This window comes from Zingiber officinale, chromosome 4B (genome assembly GCF_018446385.1).
Source record: "Zingiber officinale cultivar Zhangliang chromosome 4B, Zo_v1.1, whole genome shotgun sequence".
In the NCBI taxonomy this organism is placed as follows: Eukaryota; Viridiplantae; Streptophyta; class Magnoliopsida; order Zingiberales; family Zingiberaceae; genus Zingiber; species Zingiber officinale.
In genome coordinates this window covers 120282365-120301262 of record NC_055993.1, presented here as the reverse complement: position 1 = coordinate 120301262, position 18898 = coordinate 120282365, and the positions used below count along the sequence as shown (strand labels likewise).

The 18898-nt window shown below is 39.3% G+C and overlaps 1 protein-coding gene across 3 annotated transcripts; it reads right to left on the bottom strand.

Annotated features, from left to right (window-relative positions):
* Positions 1 to 12325: 12325 nt before the first annotated feature.
* On the bottom strand, positions 12326 to 16985 carry LOC121976283 (putative disease resistance protein RGA3). Of its 3 annotated transcripts, XM_042528385.1 has the most exons (5): positions 16602 to 16983; positions 13516 to 15830; positions 13052 to 13430; positions 12882 to 12979; positions 12326 to 12795 (listed from the first exon to the last, which is right to left on the bottom strand). In XM_042528385.1, the coding sequence occupies exons 1-2, from the start codon at positions 16888 to 16890 to the stop codon at positions 13516 to 13518; spliced, it is 2604 nt and encodes an 867-aa protein (XP_042384319.1). In that variant the 5' UTR covers positions 16891 to 16983; the 3' UTR covers positions 12326 to 12795; positions 12882 to 12979; positions 13052 to 13430. The 3 variants fall into 3 exon arrangements, with proteins under 3 accessions (XP_042384319.1, XP_042384317.1, XP_042384318.1); XM_042528383.1 differs by having other exon boundaries at positions 13516 to 16985; XM_042528384.1 differs by having other exon boundaries at positions 12326 to 12779; positions 13516 to 16985.
* Positions 16986 to 18898: the final 1913 nt, after the last annotated feature.

The following is an 18898-nucleotide window of genomic DNA, read 5'->3' as shown; positions in this document are numbered from 1 at the left end:
CATGGTGACCTTGACCGCCTCGGCGAAGGTTGAGGAGACGTTGCCACCGAATTTTGCGCCAAACCGCTCCGAGCGGAGGTATTCTTGGCGCGCTGCTGCTAGGCGACTCGGCTCTCCCTCCTTATATTTTCTTAGCGCCGCCCGGGAGGAAATTAGCGAGTCTTGGAGAACTTTCTGGTCCACCTCCGCTTTAGTGCGTTCAGCTGAGCGCCCATCCCGTTCGGCAATTAGTTGGGCTTCCAGCTCCTTAGATCGCTGATCTAGGGCTCGGACTTCAACTTTCATCTTGTCCATATCAGCGATCGCCCGCTTCTTCCGGCTACTGGCGCACTTCACGTCTTTGTCGCGCTTCTTCACCAGGTCACCTCAGCAGCCAGGTCGGCGACCTTCTTCTGCTCGGCCTCACGGGCTTGTTTCTCCCGCCCGGCCGATGGACCCCCGAGACTTGGAGTTTTCCATGAGGTCCTCCAGCTCGGCCAGCCGATGTCTAGTGGTGATTTGCACCAATGCTGTAAGAGAAATAATAAAATCGGGTGAATAGTAGCATGACACAGAAGAAAACGAACCTACCCGAGTGGCTTTCCGATATTCGCCGAAATGCTTAGGGCCATGAGGCCACCCAATCAAGGCCCTCGAAAAGTTTGAGCGGACCCGCTGTGGTTATTTCATGAACGGGCTTGATGGCCGATCGGACCAATAAATATTCCTCCGATGGGAATCAAGGGTAGTCTTGATGGTCGGTGGTCGGCCGGCACCGCGGTCACCTGCCCGAGGACTCCCTATGGTTGAAGTTTCGCCAACCGCCTTAAGCGACGACGAGTCCGCGGAGGAGAGCCAGAGGGCTGTGGGCGAGGCCGGTGATGGCGTGCGATCCGACGAAGTGACGTCGATCGGCGCCTGTGGTTCGCCTCTTGGGTCGGCGGAGGCTGGAGTCTCTTCGACGTTTCCACCGAACTCCAATGGGGAATCCCCGCCTGGGGACTCCTACTGGCGGAGCAGAGGAAACAGGATCCGCCTCGACCTCCGTTGAAGCGGCTTGGGCAACTTCTGCTTGGGCGGACTGCCCCCCTCTCCTACGTCCGCGGGGCGGCTGGGATGAGACCCACTTTCAATTTCAGATGATCAGTAGCCTTGGAGCGCCACATGACTTCAGCTGCAGTAGAAAAAATTAAAATCAGTTAAACAAAAAAGGCGAAGGGAGTAAAGAGTCCTTACCCATGCGGTAGGGGAGATTGGCCCGAACGGGAGATAATCCAAAAATGTACAACACCCCCTTGAGAAGCAACTGGTCGATTTTGTACCGCTGACCGGACAACCAGTTTGCCGCATGAAGGTAGGCCGGATTGCTTCTGAATTTGCCGAGCTCCGGCTGGGTCGGCACAGCGGCCTGCCATTTGGTTCTGAATGATGGCCGCTCGGGAAGCCGTATATAGAAGAATGACTCCTTCCAGTGCTTGTTGGAGGTCGGCATATTCTCAAAAAATTTGAAGCCTATTCTACTTTGGAAAATAAAAGTACCCAACTCGGATTGTTTGGGGTAGAAGAAGTAGTGGAATATTTTGGGGTCGAGTGGGATACTGTGCAGCCTAAAGAGGACGACCACCCCGCTCAGCAGCCTAAAGGAATTCGGCACGAGTTGGCCGAGCGGGATGCGAAAATAATTACAAACTTCCAAAACAAAAGGATGGGTAGGAAATCTAAGGCCGCCCTAGAATTGGTCCAGAAAAAAATAAATGGTACCGATCGGCGGGTTATGGGGCCGGTCGGGTCGGCTACAACTATTTCATGGTCGTCCGGGATCCCGTACGTCCGAACAAGACGCCGAGCGTTCTCCTCGTCAAATCTACTCTTCATGGTCATATACCAGGGACCATGAACATCAATAGCGGGTACGGAAGTGCTCGCCATGACTAAAGTACCAAGAAAAAGAAAGAAGGAAGCCGAAAGAAACTCGAAAACGGAGGACAGATAAGAGTTCGCAAGCAAGGGGACGAAAGGAGTTCCACGCGAAAGGGAAAGGCCGAACGAAAGGAAGGGAGAAGCTTACTGAGGGAAGATGAACGGAGAGGATCACCAGAAAGCCGAAAACCACCAAGAGGCAAGAACTAGGACAGCCGGAATGATGCAGCCGCGGGCACCTTCGACGGAGGACGCGCAATGAAATAGAGAATGCAGCGTAAAGGCGAAGACGAAGGCTTTATGCGAACGAGGCTGGTCGGCCTCGTCCGTCGGATGTAGGTCACGAGAGACGAGGTCATCATCTAACCGTCCATTTCAAAATAATCGGCGTCCCATCGTACGGATCATCACCGCCACGCGAGAAGAGCCACGTGGCGCTCTGTCACCAGGCGCAATTAATGCGCCCATACCGCGCATGCTTCGACTTAATGAAAAGGATTTGCATGATTTTCGAGAGGATTTAGACAAGCAAACATCCACGTTGAGCGCCAAGACATCCAAAACGAAGAGCCGAGCGGCTGAATTTGGCATAAGGGCCGAACGGCTCAAGGGGATATTATAAGCGATGGTAAGGCGACGACCGCCCGCTCGGACACATAGTCCAGTCAGTCGGACTCACTGCCTCCTTCGACTAGACTTGAAGGGGAGGCAAGTGATCCGGCGGTAAGAATGGGGGACCCATCAAGGGTCCCACCGAGGACGGATGGAGGGTCACTAAGCTGGTAATGGCCGCCAAGCGCTTGAGCAGTCCGAGCGAGCTGTGAGATAACCCAATGGGCTTGGTTCGACGCCAAGGAGGACTGAATGGCCGAGCGGGTGGTCCGTTCGGCCAGATAAGGGCGAGGATACAAAGGTTAGCCGAGCGGCCTATTCATTCGCTCGGGATCCGGGATAGGGGATGTCAGCAAAGGCATGTTTGATGATTATGCCGTACACAAGATTGCACGATGGAGGATCTCGCCGTCACATCAGGGAGAGGTTGATACAGTAGCGGTATGGCCTTATGGGTGCCCTTCTGACAGACCCATACCTGGGCATGGTGGAAAGCAGGTGATTGCTTTGATTGGCGCGCCCAGGCTCCTTCGAGAGGTCTATATAAGGTCTCCATTTCTTCACCGGAGGTACGCTGGTCCGAATCTCTGAAGCCACCTCTTTGTTATTCCTCGCCTGACTTGAGCGTCGAAGGGCCGTCGCCGGGACACCCCTCCCGGCTCGGTTTTGTTGCAGGTTCGCCGGAGCACTCGATGATCCAACAGGGAGCGTCACGTCCCCAGCGTCCTTTGACTTCTGGTTCGGACAGGATCAGGTATTTTTCTGGACTCCACCATAGAAGCTTAGTATATGGCAAGCCTCTGAGGTAGCCATAAAAGCTGAATGACTCAATAACCTCAAGATAGACTTAGATATGATTTCTGGTTTGTCCAAAGATTATTACAATTTATTGTAATAATGTTGGTGCAGTAGCAAACTCGAAGAAACCATAAGTCTATAAGGCAAGTAAACACAATAGAGCGCAAGTACCACCCAATACGAGAAATTGTATAACGAGGAGAAGTTGTTGCCGCCTAGATTGCATCAGATGATAACCTAAGGTCCTTAAGGCAAGAGCTTTTTAAAAGGCAAGGGAATCAGATGTATGGCAGCAGATATGACAGCTTAGTCTTTTAGTATAAGTGGGAGATTGTTAGAATGTATACTAAAAGCCTAACTTTTGGTATAAACATTTGTAAGAATCACATTGGTCAAATGTCTACATTTATGATAAATGTAGTTGTTCAATTAATTTATATTGTAGATAACATGGTGTGTGGTGTCACACACAGAAGATCATGTTATCAGTACCTTATAAATTATAAACAGTAGCTCACGACCAAGATGGAAAGGAACAAACCATTGGAAGGTCGTAGTGTAATTAGGTATTAGTTTATCTTAACTATATAATTACACTAGTACACTTAGAGTGTATTGAGTAGGACCATTTGAGGTCGTTCCTTTTGTACTGACTTTATGAAGGAACAAAGACCTCAGTTATTATGAAAGTGTGTGCTCTTAATCCTAATATAATAACAAGCACATATATTTGATATTTATTTCTTTAATTTATCAATGGGTAAGATTTAGTTCGATAAATTAATAAGCCCGATAAGTTGGGAAATGATATCACTTATAGTGTGTGTTGTTGATTATAGAAGGAAACTGTGTCCTAGTGATCTAGGTTGAGAATGTCCCCAAGAGGAGCTCATAAGGATTGTCATGTTAAACCCTGCAGGTGGACTTAGTCTGACATGACGATGAAGTTGAGTGGTACTACCTGGAGCTAGATATTAATTAAGTGAGTTGTCAAGAACTTACTTAATTAGTGGACATTTGTTATCTTAAACATGGAGACTAACACACTCATAATAAGAAGGAGCCCAAATGTAATTTGGGATTGGTGTGTAGTTCAATAATAGTTCTTTAGTGGAATGATTATTATTGATGAAATTAAGTTGTGTGTCGGGGAACACGGATGCTTAATTTCATCGGGAGACCAAACCAATTCCTCCTCTCATCCCTATCGTAGCCTCTAGTATATAGAGATTTATACCCACCGTACCCACCTTCTTACCCATCCAATGGGGGCCAAGCCAGCTTGGAACCCAAGCTAGGGCCGCCAAGACCAAGTGGATGAGTTGTAGGTGGCCTACCAAAGCTTGGGTCCCGTGCTTAGTGGCCACCACTAGAATATTTAAAAGGATTTTTATTAAAATTATTTCTTATGTGGATATCATGATTTTAAAAGAGAGTTTAAAAATTAAAAATTTCCTTTTATAACTTTCTACAAAAGATTAAGAGAAGAGATTAATCTCTTTCCTTATTTGTAGATTAAAAGGATTGTTTTAATTTTTGGTAAAAACTTTCCTTATTTGTAAATCATCTACATGTTTAAAAGAGAGTTTAAAATTTGAAACCTTTCCTTATTTGTTGATTAAAGGAGGATTTTAAATTTTAAGAAAACTTTCCCTTTTAACCATGTTCATGATTTAAAAGAAAGTTTAAAAATTAATAATTTTCTTTTATTAGTTTCTACAAAAGATTGAGAAAAGATTTGATATCTTTCCTTATTTGTAGATTAAAAGAGATTTTAATTTTTAGAGATAACTTTCTTTTTATCCACATGTTTAAAAGAAAGATTTTAATTTATTAAATTTCCTTTTTATAAACCAATCATGAAGGGATTAAATTATTGGAGAAATTTTATAAATTTCTGGAGACAAATTAGGAAGTTTTAATTAATTAAAACTCTCCTTGTTTGTAGCTTTGGTGTGGCCGGCCAAATAAAATTGAGAAAGAAAATTATTTTTAATTAAATAATTTTTCCTTTTCAATGGAAAAAGAATTAAGGAAGTTTTTATTAAATTTTCCTTATTCGCCAGGATCAAGGATTATAAAAGAGGGGGTAGAGGAGGCTTCAAAGCTAACGACTCTATTCTATTTTTCTTTCTCTTTTCCTTGGTGTTGTGGCCGGCCAACCTCTCTTCCTCTCTTCCTCTTGGTGGTGGCCGAACCTTCTCTATTGGCTTGGAGCTCTTGTGGTGGCCGGATACTACTTGGAGAAGAAGAAGAAGAAGGAGAGAAAGCTTGTATCCCTTGGAGCTTGGTTAGTATTTTGTTCTTTGTCCTTGGTGAAGCTTCTTTGTGTTGGCCGAACCTAGCTAGGAGGAGAAGAAGGTGCTTGGTGGTTTCTCATCTCGGAAGATCGTTGCACACACAACGTCCGAGGTTAGAAGAGGAATACGGTAAAAGATCAAGAGGTCTTTCTAGAAGGTATAACTAGTAATTTTTCTTTCCGCATCATGCTAGTTATTTATGGAAATAATACCAAATACAAGAGGCTTACGATTCTAGTATTTCGAATATATTTTTCGAAGTTGTGTTCTTTTGTTTTATTTTTCCTTGTGATTTGATTGTTCTTTTCGGTTAACCTAAAGTTATTTTAGGAAATTAAATATTAGGTTTCTATAAAAGGTTTTGTCTAGTCGGTGGTGGTTGCTCCCATATCCAAGAAGACCATGTGCCTCGCCACGTCAGTACTGGGAACCAATTATGGAAATTAATATTTAATGGAATTAATAACTTAAGGTGATTTGGGTCGAACGTGTTAAGTTCCGCAGGAGACCCAAGTCAAAACCTAAAAGAACGAATATATTAAGTTTTGGATCAAACGTGTTAAGTTCCGCAGGCGATCCAAAATTTAATTTAAAAGAACACATGGTAGCTAGGAAAAGGTTCAGACCTTTGTACAAAATTTTTGTACAGTGGAACCTCTAGGTTTTCCGAGTAGCAACCAACAGTCACAGTCGACTGATACATGCTGAACTCGAATTTCAGCCTTTTGAGGCCAACTTCAGAAATGCATAAAAAATTCCAGAAAATTTGAAAAATCATGAAATTTTGAGAACATATTCTTTGAAATATCCTTTAACTAGGAAAAATATGTTTTCATGAAAAGTCAACCTATTTTTGAAATTTTGACCAAGTCTCAAGAATTTCAAAAGCATGTAAGTTTGTATCAATTTAAAATCCAGTTTTGCACTCATATGTTTCAATATAGCTATGCCATAATAAATAAAACATAGAAATGTTTTCAAAACATTTAAAATATCCAACTATGATCTATGGGCAAGATGTCCATTAATTAAACATTTGCTTTCCCCATAGTTGGTCTATGATCACTAAAAATTGATACATCACATAACTCATCAAAATACCATAAGCATATGTGAATTATTTGTATCATCATAATATCTCACATTTATGGTTAGAAAAGAAGACAAGTCATTTTGAGATAAAGGTAACTTCTACTTAGCCCTCTTAATCATGAATTTCTAGCAATGCTAAGTGCTCCCCCTTAAGGTCTCAAGTCAACCAATTTTCAAGGATTTGAATTATGATTTACATGGTTGACTTAACCCAAAATCCTCTAACCCTTGAGGATTGATTTTGGCACCCAATAGAAATTCTTTCTAATTGGGTTGACCAAGTACTCTTTGGGGATCCATTTCCTATCTATGGTCTTTGTCTTGGATTGCCCCCTAGCAAGTAGACAATGATAGGTCTTTTCATTGTTTGGTTCATTGTATCCTATCCCATTTTTCTTAAAACTTGCCCTTTGGCTCCCAATGATCATATTTAGGGTTTTAGAGCCAATTTTAAATTTCCTAAGGGCATTGGTAAGGTATTCTACCTTTTCCCTTAATTTTATATTTTCCTCTTCTAAACATGAATCATTTGAACTTGTAGAGGAAGAAATAAACATATCATTGTCCTTAGAACACATGGACTCTAATTTTTCTTCAAGACAAATAATATCATGTTTCAAAGATTTATTCTTCCTTTTTGCCTTGAATAAATCCTCATTTGTGCTTTTAATAATTTTAACCAAAACATGGGGAGGAAGATTGTGTACCTCACTTACCGAGAAGTCCAAATCCGAAGTTTGACCTCCCCCTTCACTTGAGCTCCCCTCTTCATCTTCACTTGAGCTTCTTCCTTCTTCTCTTTCGGGTGAGGTGGAGACTACATCATCAATTCTCATTAGAGCAAAATTGACTACATGGTGCTCTTCTTCCTCCGATGATGATGATGGATTATCCCATGTTGCTTTTAGGTTGTGAGCCTTCTTTCCCTTTCCTTTTGTCTTTTTCTTCTCCTCCTTCTTCTTTCCTTCTTTCTTTTTCAAGAGAGGGCAATCATCCCTTATGTGTCCTTTTCCTTGGCAATTATAACAAATGACTCTTCTTGTCCTACTCTTGCTTCTTGAACTCCTTCTAGCATGAGACTTGTTAGTAGAAAAGGTTTTAAATACTTTTCTCATCTTCCTTACCATATATGCCTCTTGATCGCTATCCATCGAGGCGCTTGAATCCTCGGAGTCGGAGGATGATGGGGATGAAGTTTTCTTCTTCTTCCTTTCTACAACAAGAGTTATTCCCTTCTCTTTTGAAGGCTCATTAGCTTGTTCATGAAGTTCAAATTCGGAAAATAATTCATCAAGCTTAATCAAGGAAAGATCCCTAGATACCTTATACGCATCAACCATCGATGCCCATAGGGTGGTTCTAGGAAAAGATTGGAGCACATACCTTACTAGGTCTCGATTGTCAATCTTCTCACCTATTACATGAAGTTCATTTACTATCTTCTTGAATCTACCGTGCATTTGACTCACGGTCTCATTGGTCTTCATGGCAAAGGTTTGAAGTTTCCCCACCAAAAGATCTCTCTTGGCCCTCCTAGATTCACTTGATTCCTCATTTAATTCAATGAGTTTTTCCCAAAGTTCTTTAGCGGAGTTGAATGGTCCTACTTTGCTTAATTGCTCCTTGGAGAGTCCACATTGTAGAGTTGTTGTGGCTTTTGCATTTGCTTGGGCCTTCCTTACCATCTCTTTTGTCCAATCCTTAGTTGGAAGAGGCGCTCCCGACCCATCTTTTGGTTTCTCAAATCCATCTACAACACTAAGCCAATTTTCAATATCATTCATTAAGTAATATTCCATCCTACCTTTCCAATATGCGAAGTCGTTGCCGTCAAAGAAAGGTGGTCGAGCGGTGCTATATCCCTCTTGAAGTGCCATCTTGATGCTTCGGTCTACGATTAGTTCTTCCGATGCTAACCTGGCTCTGATACCACTTGTAAGGCGATCGGTGGCCGGCTTGAATGGGGGTTGGATAGCTAGGCCACCCCCAAATCGATTTCTTCTCTACAAGAGGGTTAGTGCACAACGGAAATACAAAAACTAAAGCAATTAGAAACAAATAAGAATACAACCGCTAACACGCTCGATGTAACGTGGTTGAGGTGGACGAGCCCTTGATCCTTCGGTGGATCAGTCCTTGGCAATCTCCGGCTAAAGCTTCTCCTTCTCCGTGGAGCAAACCTCTCACAAAATGATCTCTTCCTCTTTACAAGATGGAGTTTAGATTGGGAGGAAGAGGATTGAACTTGAAAGCTTTGGGCAAGACTAAGAAGGTTTACAATTAGCACCAGTAACCCTCTTCAATCCCCCAAAGCATTCTTTAAATAAGAGGAGAGAGTTGATCACAAATCAACTCAAACCCCGACACCAATCGACTGGTCCAAGCACTAGTCGACTGGTGTGCCGTTGGACCCAGCCAATGGCTCTCTGCAGAAAGTCAAATTCTGCCAACGGCTATGTCTCAGGACCAGTCGACTGGTCCCTGTAGCCGACAAGCACAGAATGCTTCTGTGCATTCTATGAAGTTGGATCAGTCGACTGGTCCCAGTACATTCACTCCTCTCATCCTTTCCGGAGTCGCTTTTGAAGTCCTCTTCCTCGGCCTTCGTCCCTCAGATACACCCGAGCCCGCGGCTCCTCTCCGTGCCATCCTTCACGCTGCCTTGAAGTCCACTTTCCTCGGCTCCACTCCATTGCTCCTCGTCCAGCGGTCCCTCGGATGTCTTCCACACCATCCTTCACCGACTCAACGATCCGAGCCCTTGGATGAGCTTCCCACACCTGGCCACACCAAGTTCCTCATGTGTTTCACCAAGTCCTGCAAGAGTCAAACACATATCAAATACATATGAAAGTCTACTTAAACTCTTTGACACACATATCAAAACCTAGGTTGATTGCACCAACAGGGAGGTCGCAAGTTACCTTGAATGTGGTCTCCCTTAATAAACTAGAATATAGATGCTAACTACTGCGTAACATAGTTTTGAATATGCTGAGTCTCTCGACTCATTTAGACAACAAAACCAATGAGGTAGGAGGCGTTAACAAGCCGAAAGTCTTCTAGATTAATTTCGCATTTAGCTAAGTTTATTTTTTTCAAGTCGTATATATAATTTTATTTGAACTAAGAACCGCTATAAAAGTATGAGTATATGGCACCCGCGGTTTATGTATTATAAACAAAAACAAGGGGTGTTATACTCGTGTTCTTCGAAGGGGTGAATATTCACCAAGGTGGAGATTGTTGAATGGTGACTTATATTTGGATGAGGGTAATACGATGGATGTTAAAGAAGAAAAATCTGTTAAATTTTTTCGTAATAAAATTCTATTACGATTTTATATAACATAATTCTGTTACGATTTTTCATAACAAAATTCTGTTGCGATTTTTCATAACAAAATTCTGTTATAATTTCACCGAGTCTGGGGTTTATGCATTATTTATAGGGATCATTGTAAACCTATTGTATAACAATAATCATAAGAATCATGTAATGTGATTCTCATGTGTAGAGAGAATTCTAATAAAGCTTCGGTCGTTTTGTGGAGTAGGCACGCTGCTGAACCACGGTAACTCTGTTTCTTTCTCTTCTTCTCCTTCGTCGTGTTTGCTCTCCTTTTGTGCGATTTTGTTTTGTTGTTCCGTACGATCTCTTTTTCCTCTTCCTCTTCCTCTTCTTCTTCCTCTTCTTCCACATGTTACAGGTTGAGAGGTGTTGCCCCTTTTTGCCCAACAAAATGCAAACAACACCATGCAAAAATCTTATACTGATCAAGCCCGGCAACCACTGTGGGAGCTGATCTGTTTCCTTTGAACATATCAACACCAAACTCAGCTTATACTCATTCTTTCATTTTTCAAAAATCTTTATATTTTCTTTATTTTAGAAATATTTTAAAGGTGGAGAAGCTTTTACAAAATCATAATATGGAAGTATGATGAATCACAAAACCTGATAGTAAAATAGTAAAAAAATAATAGAAAATTGCAGAATGTAAAGAATAAGAAAATTAAATTTGAAGGCTCCAGAAAAATGGAACACACTTGTCACGGTAAGAATGTTGTAGAATGAGTATTGGGTGAAAGATTGAAGGATTTTTGATGCTCTAGTCGAACGACATTTGGGTTCCTTTTATAGTTATTAATTGATATCCATCAATCGATTGTTATTGTTGATTTGTCAATTGATCTGGTAGTTTCGGCCATCATCCATAATGAATTTCATTTGATTGTTTACAATTTTTAATTGATTGTTTGTTGATTATCAATCGACTACTTTCATTAGTCAATTAATTATTGCATATCAATAGACTCACCCATGACATGTTGTCATCTAGACTTGTTCATTCACTACTATAAAATCAAGATTGAATCTTATGGATTGAGATTTTGCCATCCTTATTGTTTAAAGACATCATTTACTGACTGTATCATTGGAAATCATCCATTAGTCTAGGATTTTGCTATCCTCATTGTTTAAACACATCATTATATATATTGATTGTGTTATTATAAATCATTCATTAGTCAACTAATACTTTGTTATCATAACTCTAATAGAATCTTCGGTTGACTTTGTGATATAGGAATGGAAAAAATAATTTTATTATTTTTTAATATTTTTATCAAGTTTGGTATTACAATATTTTTGTTAATTTCTATATTTTATATTTTTAAATTTTTGAGTAGGATATTTTATATTTTTAAATTTTTTTAGTCTGTTTAGGATATTTTATATTTTTGATATTTCTGGTATTTAGGATATTTTATATTTTTAGTATTTCTAGTATCTATGGCCGATGAGTTGTCTATATAAGCGTCATTTTTTTATTAATTTCTTTATGTTAACTATTCTTTTTCTAGTAAGATTTTTTCTTTTTTTAAAAATAAGAATTGAGATCCATATATGAGAATTTCCTTCATTTTTTCAAGTCTTAGTGCATGAGATTTATATAAGAGATTTATATAAGTGTTCTGTTTCATGTTTTGATAAGAGTTTGATTAATAATAATTCGACCATGCCGTTCTTTTTTTCCTCAAAGCTCCGTGTAATTTTTGGATGTCTATTTTTTAATATTTTTTCGAATCAATAGGTTTTAGAAGATCATTTTCGATATTCATGCATAAATCAACAAATTTAATAGTTATCCGCTGCATCACTTTATTATCTTGACTGATTCAAATTTCTATTTACACTTGTGAGACTTCTCCGGTTAATATCTTATTGACCTCAATTTACATGAACTTCGTCTATACTTATTGGTGTTTTATGTTGCACCGGTAATGCTAATGCCAAGATAAGCTTGCACATGCATATTTGACATAGAGATTAGCCTAATATGAAACCAATTTTAAACCTTTACCAACTACATCAAAACTGGAAGGTTTTGTTCAAACTTTTTTTAATTGGATTGGCACGAAATATCTTTTGTAAAGTTGATTCAGACATGCCATCGGATGAAACCTGATTTGCTGTTTTGTTATGCAGCTAAAGCCCAAAAATGAATTGGTCCTTCGGTGGTCCAACTATAGAAGTAACTAAAAGGAAATATAAATAAGAGCCTAATTAACTTGTTCTGATGAATCGTAAATAAAGAAACTAATTTCAGGATACAAAATAGGGATAAATAAGACCTTAACTCATTACTTAATTCAAGTGAGCACATGATCATGATGACCACGATCGCCTTTTCATAGTTTAAAACAAGTGAAAATGGTGGAATTGCTTTTCAAAAGCCATTCTGAATCAATGCACAAAGAGAGAATAACAATGTTGTCAAAAGTGCTTCAGTTTCCACTTGAGAACTTGCCTTCAGCACCACCACCAACAAGCCTGAATCCCAATTGTAGCTGCAGGCCTCCTTTGTAACTCTAAAGTTTCGCTTGCTTGTGAATCGGAGAAGGTTGGGGTATGCATATCTAGAGAGTGCCGCAGACATGCCATGTGCCAATTAGACCACATGAAGCTGCAACATTGCAATCTTTCTCAACTGTATCTCATCCTGATTTGTAAATGAAGATCCTGCCTAACTTGGTCTTTTGAAATACACTTCTATAAATTGACTTGTTTCTCTGACAAATCGACACCCTGGAGCATGTTAAAGTAAGCCATTTGATGCATCTTAACCTAAGAAAGACAAGTAACTCCAAGGATGAAGTTGAAGTTGATATTACCAGTTCAATTCCAAATGCAAACAGCACCATGGAATCACACCTTCACCAATACAATTGAAGAAACACACAAAGTGATCAGTGCATTTGCCGACGCCATCCTGCAGAAAGAAAGGTGATTGAAATACCGAAAGGTTGTATGTGAAGGAGGGCTTTGAAGATAGATGAATCACCTTATTCAATCAGAAGCAACATGTGGATCAGAGTTGTAGGGCTCTTTGGTGTAGAGTATGTACTCTTTGACCTAAGAGATGGTTGAGAAACAAATAGATGTACAAAAAAAAAAAAAGACAGGTCCTATATGAATGTGTTCATTACATCCTGATACAGAAAATACATACGTACAGACTTGCAAATGCAAACAGCACCATACAAATCATACTTTCACCAGTACAATTGAAGAAAATGCAAACATAAATACACACAAATAACATCTTCACCAAATGTAAAGTAATCAAACCAAATGTAGAAAGAAGCAAACGCAAACAGCACCATACAAATCACACCTTCATCAGTACAATTGAAGAAAGCATATCTTTTTTTGACACTATCCTGCAAAAACAAACAAAGGTGTTTGGAAGAATTGTATGGTTACACGGGAAGGAGGATTCAGAAGAAGATAGACGAATTGGCTTACTCAATTAGAAGGAATGTTTGCATCATAGTTGTAGGGATCCTTGGTATATCGGATGTACTCTTTGCTGGAATATGTCTGTATTTTGACAACAGGAATATGCTTGATAATGTCCCAATTCTCATTGCCTTCGAGACAGCTCATTAGCAGTTGAAGATTGCAGTGCATCTCAAACTTCTTCAAACTCCTGTGACTGCTGGCCATGTTGTTATGCTGCTCGATCAAGTCCTGGAACCACTGCGGGAGCTGCTCCATTTCCTCTGAACATATCAACACCAAATGCTGCAGCTTGTCGAGATTCTCCACGCACTCCAAGTTGGGACAGTTACCCACCTCAAGATATCTTAATAACGGGATGTTGGAAATCTTCTTCAACCATCTGCCATTTGAGACCTTAAGCTTGTAAGCCAAGGGGAGGTTATTGATCTCACGTAGCTCATACGTTTGGAACAAGTACAGTTCGTTGAGGTTGGCGGCTCGGTGGAGGCCGTCAGGAAGAGCTCTTAGCTTTGGGCAGTTGATAATAGCACAACTCCTGAGACTCGGAAACAACTTCACTGCAAGAGGTGTTCCCTTGAATGCCCACTCCTCCCATTTGGGCATGTCTTCGAATCGGAGCACTTCAAGTTTGGGAAATGCAGAGCTTCTCGATCCGAGAAATTGAGACCCAATGGCTGTTATGGCGTTTGCACTTACAATACTGAGGAACTTGAGCTGAGGCAGTGTACCCAAGGGAGGGAGCTCCGTGCAACATGGCAAACCAACAAGCTTCAAATACGTCAAGTTTGGAAAAGATTCAGCCAAGGAAGAGGATGCCATCCAGCTCGGGAACTGTCGGCCACAGTACTCATAGAAGTGAAGGTGGACCAAGGTTGATGAAGGCTGAGACATTTCATTGCATATCCTCTCGGCTTTACTGATTTGCTCCTCATTCCATCCTTTTTCTTCTTCCTCACCATCCACCTCCTCATTTTCGTCTTCTTCTTCCTCACCCTCATCCTCCACCTCCTCATTTTCGTCTTCTTCTTCCTCTTTAGTTTCAGTTCGTTGTCCAGAGCCATCATCCTTGCCATCACCATCTTCTTCTTCATTGGCTTGAGCATCGTGCCCTCCACCATTGTCATCTTCCTCCTCATTTGGTCGCATCCATGACAGCGTAAGCTCCTTAAGAAATGGCTTGTTTGCAAGTGCAGAGGCTCCTTTTTCTGCCCTCTCAAGCCTCAGAATGATTAGGACTCTCAACTTGGAGAGATTTTTCAGCTCTTCTAAATCACAACCTTCTTCAGAGGTTGAGTCATTCTGTCCAATCATAAATCCGTAAAGGCTATAGATATTTTCCAGTTTCCCAATTCCCTTGGGCACATAAGTGAGCAGTGGACAGCCAATCATGTTAAGCCATCTTAGATTATGCAACTTAGTGATGGACACAGGAAGTCTTTCCAAGAACTTACACCTTAAGATATTCAGACTCTGAAGGTTTACAAGGTTCCCGATAGTTGTCGGAATCTCACGAATATTTGTTTCATCGAGATCTAGATATCTTAAATGCAACAAATCTCCAATGCAATCTGGAATCTTTTCAATTGATGTTTTTGTGAGATCCAAAACTCGCAAACACAGTAATGCTTGCAGAACACTATCTTCGATTGTCTTGGTTTGAGGGGAGTCCGTGAGAATTAGAGTTCTCAAACAAGCTTGTCTTAGAATTTGAGCCGGTAACACTAGCATAGGCCCCATACAAGAGATTGACAGCCGTCGAATTTTCACATTATCATCTACTTTGAATTCTCTACCATGTCGATATAAAACCCCTTCCTCTCTCAGTAAATTTGCACAAAGTGATCTGAAGTGATCGTGCATAGAGAAGAAACTCTTGGACAAATCATTTCTTATAGCTTCTAAGAGATTTCTACCAAGTAACTCCCTGTAAATCTCCTCCCCTAGATCTTCCATTGTTCTCTGCTTTTTATTTGGAATATCCCTCCTCAATTCATCTTGTTCATCCATAATAAGACCTTCGGCGATCCAAAACTGAACAATCTCCTTAGAATACATATCTTTTTGAGGATACAAAGAGCAATAGAGAAAACATTGTTTCAATCTAGATGGTAAGTCTTCGTAACTCAAATATAAAGGTCTTAATTCTTCCTCAATCTGATCCATATTCCATGCATCACTTTCAAGAACATCCTCCCATTTTGCTTTGTTTTGTTGGTATAGAACCCCTGCAATAGCTTTAATCGCAAGAGGCAAGCCATCACATTTGTTGACAAGTTTAATTCCTATTTCTTCAAAGCTTGATATCTCGTCTTCATCTCCTTCAACATCAAATACTAAATGTTTAAGCAAAGTCCAACCACTTTCTTCATCCATTTTTTCAACTGGATGTATATATCTAGGCTTCATTAGCATTACGATCTTTTCTATTCTAGAGGTAACTAAGACCGTACAACTTGTTGCACTTTTCATTATAGGTTTTCTCAAGAAATCTACCCACACAGATGACTTCCATACATCATCTAGCACAATAAAAGTATTTTGAGTAAGAATAGACACAAGTTTATTTTCTAATTCCACTTTACTTTTTCCTTCAAGGTTTTCTCCTTTGGTTTCATTTCCTTCCACAGACCTAATTAGTTTTTTTAACAAATCAGACTCTGTGTAATTTTTAGAAACATACAACCATATTCTATTTGAAAAATTATCTTTGATCTTTTCATCCTCGAATATTTTGCTTGCTAGAGTACTCTTTCCAATTCCTCCTGTTCCCACAACTCCAAGAACACGATACTTCTTAGGGTTATTCTCGAGTATCAAATTAACTAATACCTCAGTAGCATTTTTTATTTGTGTTCCTATAATATCCCCTTCAACTTGTAAGTGAGATGTTTCATGGGTAACCAATCTATTAACATATTCGATTGATTCTTTGGCTGTTCGATCCAAGTTACTTCTTATAACTATATCTTTTTTCAAATCTTCCAACCTATTATTTAGTGCTATAATCTGGTTAGCAATATCATGGCGATATTTAAGGCATTGGAAGCATGAAAAGAGATAGCTGAAAGGGATGTTTATAGTCGTTGAACCTGACAAAGCTTGAGCTTTCAATAACTTTCCCCCTTCAATCATACAAAGATCAATAACATCATCAGCATCATACATGACATCCTTCAACTTCCGCACCCATAAATCAATTTCATCATTCTCATGCTTCTTTTCCTCTGCCCGGTGGAGATAACCATTGATTGTCCCCAACCTTTCTTGAAGAGCTTTGATCTCCTTATCGACACCGAGCACCTTAAAGATCTCTACCTCCACCATGTTGGCAGTGATTGTCATGAATTTTGAGACAAAGAAATCTAAGATCATTGCCATTGTTGGTAGAAGGGAGAGGAAAGGGCTCACAAGTTATAGGGTGTGATGTTTGTTTTGCAAGGAGAAAATGCTAGTGCCCTAACGACTATATATAGGCTCCAAACAATTAGAAAATGAACTAAGTGGTGATGCTATGATTGTTCACATAATGAAACATAAATGAAATTTCAACTTTAATGTCAATTTCCTTCGTTAAATATTATCTTACAAACTTAAAAGTTTAAATATATCCATGTAAGGTAGAGCGATTAAATTAATCATTAAGATAAACATCAATAATTAACGAATAGTAGTTGAAATGCATGTTAAAAAATAATAAAATTCTACAAGACAATCTTTTGTATCTATCTATTCACCGTCTTCTTTTATTAATTTATTCTTTCCATTTTTTAAGGAGGAAATTACTAGATAACTTTAGTAGGTATCAATTATTGCACGTTAAGAGCTCATCATAGGTTGTACTCATAAATAATTAATGAGATAAAAAGGAGATGATTAGTGAAGAGTTTTTATCATTTTCCATTGTGCAACTTGCTATTCTATCTATCTATCTATCCATATGATGTTTTACCAACTTAATATACAATCCACTTGCTCAATTATTGGACATTTATATTATTAATGGATAGTAGTTGAATGCATGTTAAAGAAACAATAAAATTCTTCAAAACAGACAATCTTTTCTATATATCTATTCACCGTCTTCTTTTACTAATTAATTCATGAAGGAAACAACTAGATAACTTTAAGTATCGACTATTGCACATTAACAGCTCATCAAAAGTTGTACTCACAAATAATTAATGAGCTAAAGTGGAGATGACTTAAATTAAAATTGGTTTTTATTATATTCAAGTTAATGAAGAGTTTTGTCATTTTTCATTGTGCAACTAGCTCATATATCTATCCACGTGATGTTATACAATTCATTTGTTCAATTATTGCCCTAGAAATTATTAAAAACCAACATTCAAGACTAATCCAGCTGTGATTGATTGGACATTTAGATAATATTTCGAATTTTATTATTGTGTAGTTTGTCTTGCATGAAGCAAAATGATTGGAGAACTTTGTATTTAAGTTAATCATGTTAGTCATTTTAATGCTATATGATTTGTCATATTTGTGAGTATTTTTAATTAGACATGATAGTTTAAGTTAATTCGGCTTGATATGGATATCTATCAATCTATTGTAATTGAAGTCATCTCCTCTCGTATTGAAACAATGAGATGCGATCTTTATGCATAATCCTTGCATTGTCAAACTTTTTATTGTTTTATAAATCAATCATATTAGTCATTTTTAATGTTACATGATTTGTCGTATTTGTGAGTATGTATTTTTTAATTAGGAATAATAATTTAATTTGGTTTGATATTGATGTCTATCAATCCATCCTAATCAAAGTCATCTCCTCTCCTGTGTATGTAATTAATTAATGAGATATTTTATGTATATATAGTATTTGTGTTGGGAAATTGTAATGATTTTATATATCGATCAAATTAGAACGCTTACAAGAATTGATAGACACTATCCATAGCTCTACTTTCATGTCTCACGTATACTCCTATGCTCTCTTGTTCTTCTCCTCTCACACAGTGGTAAGCTCGAGGTGGAGGCCGTAAAGGACTAGAGGCTCGAGATCAATAATACCACATTTGAAATTAACTATTAATATCTATATTGCTATTTTTATTTAAGTCTCTTATTTATTGTAAGGTCAATTGGAAGATGAGATGGTGAATGATCGAGCTCAGAGATGCAATTGATCGAGGATCAAGTGACTGGATAAGGTTTTCCAACCAGTCGATTGGAAGATGATGTGATGAGTGATCTAGCATTCTAAAAAAAAATATGGAATCGTCACATCAGCGGTCCTCCTAGAGCCGGTCTCACGGATATGAAGGGAGGTAAATACAGGTACATAGGTGGAAAGTGCATAGCGGAGACGTTAATCCCAGACAATGACATCTCGAGGATCGATCCCTGGACCTTTCGATCA